General features: G+C 48.3%; 1 protein-coding gene across 2 annotated transcripts in view; it reads right to left on the bottom strand.

Moving 5' to 3' along the window:
* Nucleotides 1–8: 8 nt before the first annotated feature.
* The window catches only part of DNMBP (dynamin binding protein), an 86,698-nt gene continuing 78,676 nt past the window's right edge, over nucleotides 9–8,030 (bottom strand). For both annotated transcript variants that reach the window (XM_006756563.2, XM_006756564.2), the window contains 4 exons: nucleotides 6,987–7,166; nucleotides 4,912–5,110; nucleotides 1,754–2,301; nucleotides 9–626 (listed from right to left, as the gene is read on the bottom strand). In XM_006756563.2, the coding sequence (XP_006756626.1) occupies nucleotides 441–626; nucleotides 1,754–2,301; nucleotides 4,912–5,110; nucleotides 6,987–7,166 (1,113 nt within the window). In that variant the 3' untranslated portion in view covers nucleotides 9–440. The remainder of the gene's footprint in view (nucleotides 627–1,753; nucleotides 2,302–4,911; nucleotides 5,111–6,986; nucleotides 7,167–8,030) is intronic.

The raw sequence follows: 8,030 nt of genomic DNA, 5'->3' as shown, positions 1-8,030 counted from the left end.
TTCCACAGGCAGAGGCTTAGCCTAAAAGGGCTTCCGGAGAATTCTTTTCATCCAAGTCGATTTCTGTCAGGTGATCGTGGAGCATGGTACAACCAATGCCAACATCTTCCAATGCTATTGCATAGCTCCCAGCATACACAAGATACAGTCTTCTGCTTGGAAATTTCTCATTTCCATAGGCTGACTCAGGGCTTGCCGCTCTTCTCGTCGTCATGGAATTATTTTCAAGCTCCAGGGTTCATGGCAAATTCTAGAAATTCTAGTAAGCATCAAGGTTGCGAACCCAATGGAGGAGAACAAGTGGTATCTTGTGCCCCCTGTGGCATGGCTGAGCATTGGGGACAGGGCCTGTGCCTCCCGAGCGGTGCCCTTAGGGGACCACCAGAACCTCCAGCAGAAGGAAGCGAGGGCAGCGAGGCTGAGTGGGAAGCAGATCAGGTTCAGGTGTACTCAGCTTTGCGAATATAATTGGATGGAACATAGCCCTTCTTCCCATTAACTTCGGCTAACCACCATTCTGTGTTTCCTGTAACATCTTTAAAGTCCAGGATCTTGAGTCTCTGATTGGCTGACACACTCAGCTCATTTGGGTTCCGTGCCTTGAAGGTATAGACAGCAAAATAGACCTGCGTGGGGGAGAAAAGCTGAGTTAGGCCATGGGAAACTGCCTGGAGGTTCATTGTTCCTCAGAACGTCCTGCAGTGAGGCGGATGGTCTGTACCTGCACCGTCAATAAGGCAGCCCACCGCCACATGTGGCCCCTGAGCACTTGAAATGCGGCCAGTAAGACAGAGAAACTTACTTCTTAAAATCTTATTTCATTTTAACTAACTATATAATTTTAAGCTACATATAGCTGGTGGCTACCACAATGGACAAGACAAAGTCAAAGAAAACCAGAATTCATATCAGAGTCGATATCCTTAGAAAAACATGTCTCCCTCAGCATGTCTAGAGAAACTGCCCACTGGTGGGTCCAGAACTGGGATGTCCATCTGGGCCAGAGAGAAACAGGCACGCCCCATGCCCATCTGACGGACTGAGGAATGCGGGTGGGACGTCTGAGCTGAGAAACGAATGAGCAGGAAACCTGGTGCTTTGAAATCCAGAGCTTGGCAAAGACAAACACTTCCACAACCAGGGCACGACCGAGACTCGGCAGAGGCAACCCCACAGGAGATGAGCTCACAGACAAACGTTGCAGAACAGACACGGCCACTCATCGCTGCGAGACAGAGCAAAGGCAACAAGCAGAGCTGAGAAGCTAGACGTGGCTTTAAAACGTGCAGGTTTAAATGTTCAAGATACAAAGGCTACATTCAGATCCCCAAGACAACAGGCCATTACGCAAAACAGGAAAACCGAAACAGAGCCAGAATTTTATTTCTAAATTCTAGAACTAAAAATATAGTATTTGAATAAAAAACTCAATAAATAATGGGTCAAACAACAGACTTTATACAACTAAGGAATTAGTAAATCAGAAGAATGAGGAAAATTTTCATCCTAACACCTTGTAAATGCCCAGTGACACAGGAAAGGGGCTCAGAAACAGCTATGAAGAGCTGGCCACAGAGAGGGCCTGGGAGGTGTTGAGTTGCTCACTCAACAGCACAAGTATTTGTCTATGAGCCCATCTCCGGATCACACCCCAGGCCCTGGCACCTCTGACTCGCCCCCGCCCTAACAAAGCTTTATCTGCACCCACAACACACCTGCCACCTGTTCTATGAGGGGAGCAGGGAGCACTCACCTGGTTGCCCAATGCCTCACTGCTCTCCGGCCCTTCATTTTTATCCTCCAGAGACTGGGCTGTTCTTGCACATCCTTTTATGAGGTCTTTATCCTGCCCGTTTCGCCCTGGGACGGAGCAGCCAGCCATCTCTGGATGCTGGGAGTTTCGGTAGCTCCTCAGGGTGGGCGCAGGCTGGTCGACGTCTTGGGTCACGTCGGCGGAGTCCCAGGGCCTGGGCTGGGAGGTGGAGTGCGGGTCTGAAGGGCGGCTGGAAGGAGTGCTCTCTGAACTGCCCACGTTTAAGGAAGCACTGAGAGTTGCTTGGTCAAGTTCCTTCAATGAAGATGCATCTTGAGGCTGTTTCTGGCAAGGCCCCGACGTGAAGGCCACGGCCATGCTGCCGGGGTTGAAGGTCAAGGTGCTGTTGCTGTTCTGCCGAGGGAACCTGGGGGAGGAGCTGCTGTGCTCGGACTCGGTGGAGGAGTGGCTGCCCACAGAGACGTCGGAGTGGCTGCGGCGGGCGTTGTAGGGCTTCAGGAAGGAGCTGTACACAAAGCCTTTGGTGACTACGGGAAGGAAAGACAGACATGAAAAGCTTGTAGCAGGGGGAGGAGGGACGAGGGACGGAGGGTCATCAGTAGAGAAGAAACCATGGTTTAAAAGTTTCCATAGTGAGAGGCACAAAGTAAGATGCTCAGTGAGTAGACATTCGATCCCAGGGTACAATGCGGTGGGCAGAGACGAATCGCGGTGACTGCCTGCCAGTTCGTTTTTGTTACAAACTCAGAAGAGACGAGTGATAAGGAGGCCTCGTGGAGAGTCAAGGGGAGAGAATGAAAAGGACAAGCTGGAGAATGAGCACATGAAGACAGTTTCACAGGATACCTCGATCACGGAGGAAAGGACTAAGGGACAACTTAAGGGATGTGTGCAAATACGACAGTGTGGTACAGAGGGATCGGAATAACCACCCTCATGGGCAGAGCCCCCGAGATGCCTCCTTGCCCTCTTTCCATCCACTTGAATCCCCGTCTCTGGTTTAGGAATGTGGTGGGAATAGTGAGCATAGTCTAAGTGGGAAGCTGTTTCTACTGGTTGGAATCACACACACAACACATGCACAGCACATGTTCACGTTAACTAGTTGCCTAAGATGATGACAGAGAGGACCTTCAGCTAAAACTTTGAAGTATACATTGGGAATTGAAATCCTGAATTGACAGGAAAATGCTTTATGATATTAAGAAACAACTGTCTGTCCAGGCAGGGACCCCCGTGTGAGCCCCTCTGTCTCCACCTTCCATGCGCTTCCTGTAGCTAAAACAATGCTGGCACACATTTGTTTTATCTGCTGAGTGATGGGGAGGGGCCCCCTGGGCAGACGGTGAGGGGTAGAGGGTAACAGCTGATCCGGATACTGTGGGCTTCTTGCTACCACTTTATTCATCAGGACGGAGTCCATACAACCCCAAGGATGAGGGAGCCTTTTGAACAGCTTGGATCTTTACAAGGAGTTCACCTGTCCATGAATCCAGCAGGGGCACTCACCTGCCCCAGCCTTTGTCCTTCCTTTCCCATTTCAATCTCTATTCTTTGGTTAAGAAGGAGTAGGGGGAGGGGAAAAAATCTACAGATACTTTTAAAGAAAACTGAGAAATGTTAACATTTTCACTCTGGCGATGTGAACATAGATATTTATTATACATGCCCACAGTCCATATCTGACAGGCTCAGGACCAGATGTGCTTTAGAAGTTAGATTTTTGAATTTGGGGAAGGTAAAGCACATATACAATCTATACATATAAAAGCCTAAGTGACCAGTTGACTGGTCGCTATGACACTCTCTGACCACCAGGGGGCAGACGCTCAACACAGGAGCTGCCCCCTGGTGGTCAGTGTGCTCCCCCACTCACTGACGGGCGCCAGATGCAGGGCTCACAACTGGCCGCCACAGCCTGGAGACCGCAGCGGAGCGGCAGCAAGCCTACTGAGGGGCAGCAGCAGCAGGCCCAGCGGGGCCAGGAGGAGCAGGAGTGACAGGCGGCGTTGGACTACCGGTTTTGGCCTGATCCCTGCAGGCCATGCCAAGGGACCCTACCGGTGCACAAACCTGTGCACCGGGCCTCTAGTATATCTCATATCCCCAGCAGGGTCTGGGTTTATATTCCATATTCAAATCCACTAACGTTTCTGTAGCAAAATAGATGGCTCTTCGCACCAAAATGGGTAAGTAATGATTATAAACAGCCTCACATCACTTTGGTCAGGTTTTGCCACCAAATGAATTCAGATTAGGCAGGTTTTGGCAAATAAATTTTGGGAGGGAAAAAAACAAACCTTTGCTTTTTCAAAGCTTTTCAGATTTTGATTTGTGGGGAAAGAATCATGGATCAGTATCATTCTTTGTGTTTTTCTTTCTTCTTTTTTTTAAAAAGCATTCTTTTTAAATTTATTTTTATTGATTTCAGAGAGGAAAGGAGAGAAAGATAGAAACATCAATGATGAGAGAGAATCATAGATTGGCTGCCTCCTGCACATCCTCTACTGGGGATTAAGCCCACAAGCCAGGCATGTGCCCTTGACCGGAATCAAACTTGGGACCCTTCAGTCCACAGGCCGACGCTCTACCCACAGAGCCAAACCAGCCAGGGCTCTGTTTTTCTTTAAATTCTGTACCCCTTTCCCACGCCCCCCACCACAAAAAAAGCTATGAGCTGTTTTTAAAGTCATCCATGAATAGTCACGAGGTAAGATTGTTATGGGAGGAAAACGAAAACCTCTGGCCTACAGGTTTTAAATTCACACACGCCTAAGGCACATTCAGAGCTCGGGAGAAGGCCGCTCATTTTGTGGTTTGCTCGGAACTGGCTGCGGGGGCACAGGCCCCCTCAGGCGGCACCCGCTGCCCTCAGGGCTGTGAAGCTGGGCCAGACCTTGCAAGGGAAGGAATGGAATCTCCTCTGGAATTTGTAAAAAACAAAACCAAAACTGAAGACAGGTTTTGTTTCAGGAATCACTTGGGCATTATACTCTCTAGAGATGGACAGAACTTTCAAGGTTACTTTCCCCTTTAATCAAAGACTCGTATTTTTTCCTGGCCGGGCCAGGATCCAGCTCCAGCCCAAAGCCCTTCCTCACTGAAAGTTACAGTAATCTGGGGTCCAGCATTCTTACCGCCATTGTCAATCAGCCAGCGGTTCGGACTGCCCATGGGGTCCTTTTTCTTGATCACGCCCACCAGGTCACCTTCCAGAAGGGAGACATCCAGGTCTTGAGCAGCATTGAAGTTCCGGTCTGCTTGGAAGAGCTTTTCTGGGGGATACCTGGCCAGAAGGGAGGCCCGGAGTTCTTCCGACTGCAGCATGTAAGTTGGCTGAAAGGCAGCACGAGAAATACCATCAACAGAAGCCCTCCCCGGCCATGATCCCAGCAGCCGGGTTTAATCCCGACACCGTCAGTCTCAGAGTGGGGACAACGACAGCCAGCTGCTCCTGTGCCTGAGTCCGTCCACGGGGCCGGGGAAGAGTCAAGATCGCTTAGGCCTTGCTTTGGTGCCTCTGTAGCTATTAAGGAAATTTAACTCAGTTTTACTGTTATCTTGTGACAAAAACAATATGACTAAAGTGCCACCTAGACACTCAAAATACCTAATATTACTTAATATTACTGGGTCTTTGTATGAAGCTAAACAACCGAGACATTCCTCATGCTGACTTCCCCATCTATATAAACAAATAACGTTCATAAGAACTTCTATGCATATATGCATAACCCATGGACACAGACAACACTACGGTAAAAGCCTTGGGGGGGGGGGGGCGGGAGGAAGGGGCAAGGGGGGCAATGAGGGGGAAAAGGGGGACATATGTAATACTTTCAATAAAGATAAATTTTTAAAAATAGATAAAGTAATAATAAATTTGATTCCCCCTTTTAAGCTAATCTAAATTAATGTCTATGAGATTGTATGGGCAAAAATACTGTAAACAAAGATAAGTCTTCAGTCTTTTAGATCATGACCTGATGTAATCTGGCTTAGCTTACCAAAGTTTTTAAAATATGGAAGAACTGAGTTTTAAAAAAATACAACTGCCAATGTCACCCCAATAAACTTAAATATATATATAAATATATATATATATACTAGAGGCCCAGTGCACGACATTCTCGCACTAGGGAGTGCGGAGATGTCCCTCAGCCCGGCCTGTGCCCTCTCGCAGTCCAAGACTCCTCAGGGGATGTCTGACTGCTGGCTCCTCAGGGGAGTGGGCCTAAGCGGGCAGTCAGACATCCCCCGAGGGGTCCTTAGCACTGCCAGGGAGGTGGGAGAGGCTCTTGCCACTGTGCTCACCAGCCATGAACCTGGCTTCTGCTCCTTAGCTGCCCCTTAGCTCTGTAGTGAGCCCAGCTTCTGGCTGAGCGGCGCCCTCTGTGGGAGCACACTGACCACCAGGGGGCAGCTCCTGTGTTGAGCGTCTGCCCCCTGGTGGTCAGTGCACGTCATAGTGACCCGTCATTCCACTGTTTGGTCGATTTGCATATTAGGGTTTTATTATATAGGATATCTCCAGGTTATAAAGCAGTTAGCCATGAACTGTTTGGCAGTAAATCAAATAATTACCTCTTCTGATATATGATAAAAAATAGGGAGTCCTGGCAGAATGAACATACCCTTAAATCAGTTCCCTTCATTAAATGATCAAAGTACTAAGACTACTAGCTCCTTTCACTGTAGAGACAAAAATCCAAGTGTGCTTTTCAGAGGGCATTTGGAAGTACATACCAAGTGTGAGAAAACTACAGGTGGTCACTGTCAAGTACCAGTAGGCACCTGGTGATGCTTGATAATAGTGAGTACATGAATGGATGAGCCCATCATAGGTAAGAACTCGATAACCTTTTTTTATTTACTATAAAGTATTTAAACTCCTATTAAATTGCTAATTTGTAGAGACAGCTGAGTCCATTGATGCTAAAAATAACAATGACAACAGTGCTTACAGATTGACAGAAAGTCTCTGAGTGCTTTACATATGTTAACTCATCTAAGCCTCGTAATAACTCTCCGATGCAGTATAATTATCATCTGTGTTTTAGGGAAGAAGAAACCAAGGCACAGAGGTCAGGTACTTGCTCAAGGCCGTACAGTGAGTTAACTGTCAGTACGGGGATCTGAACCAGGGGGTTGAGCTCCCGAGTTCACATTCTGAACGACTAGGCTGTACGTCCGCTCTCTAGTCCCTACTCACCAGGCCCAGGAGTGGCTTTCGAGCAGACTGGCGGTCCACGGTCTTCCTCTCAAACGGCCTCTTGGTAGCTGGGAGAGTCTCTGGGAAGAAGGTGAAAACCTGGAGCTGCTGCAGAACCTTGCTGTGCTCCTCGTGGAAGACGGCAATAAGGTTTCCCTCTCTGCCGGCAACTTTAAGTAACTGGAGACCGTGGGAAGAGGAGAGATAGAGGAAAGAAGAGAACACGGATGAAAGGTCCCGACTGACAGTCTCGTTAAAACCAACTGGAAGCTACAGTGGAGCGGCAGTTCACTCTGTGTAAGCTACTGACTCTGCAGCCGATGCCAGGGACTGAGCTGCCGGCAGGCACGTTGGCTGGCTCAGCTGGGGCTTGTTCAGGGTGGAAAGAGGACCATTCAAAAGCCAAGGGTTTAGCCCGGCCAGTGTTGCTCAGTGGTGGCCCACGCACCTAAAGGTCTCGGGTTCAATTCTCAGTTAAGGGCACATATCTGGGTTGCAGGTTTAATCCCCGGCCCTGGTCTGGGTGCACTCGGGAGGCAACCAATTTATGTGTCTCTCACATCGATGTCTCTCTCTTTACCTCCTCCCCATTCCCTCCCTGCTTTCCACTCTCTTTCTCTAAAAATCAATGAGGAAAACAAAACAAAATCAGCTGAGAATTAACAAAAAATAAATTAAAAGCCACGGGCCTGGACAGTATGCCTCAGTGGTTGAGTGTTCACCCATGAACCAAGAGGTCACGGGTTTGATTCGTGGTCAGGGCACATGCCCCAGTTGCAGGTTTGATCCCCAGTAGGGGGCATTCAGGAGAGAGCCAATTGCAGTTTCCCTCTCATCAATGTTTCTATCTCTCTGCCTCACCCTTTCACTCTCTGAAATCAATAAAAACATATTTTTTTAAAAAGCCATGGCTTCACCGGCACCATCAAGGGTTAAAGAATTCCAATTCCTAATGGGCTTGACCTAATAACATATTGAATCTATCTATTCTGAAGAATATCTCAAACAACCTTACTGTGCACTTCCAAAAAATCACCGGGAGAA

The sequence above is a fragment of the Myotis davidii genome, unplaced genomic scaffold, assembly GCF_000327345.1.
Source record: "Myotis davidii unplaced genomic scaffold, ASM32734v1 scaffold332, whole genome shotgun sequence".
NCBI classification, from domain to species: domain Eukaryota; kingdom Metazoa; phylum Chordata; class Mammalia; order Chiroptera; family Vespertilionidae; genus Myotis; species Myotis davidii.
This window is presented reverse-complemented; position numbering and strand designations above follow the sequence as displayed.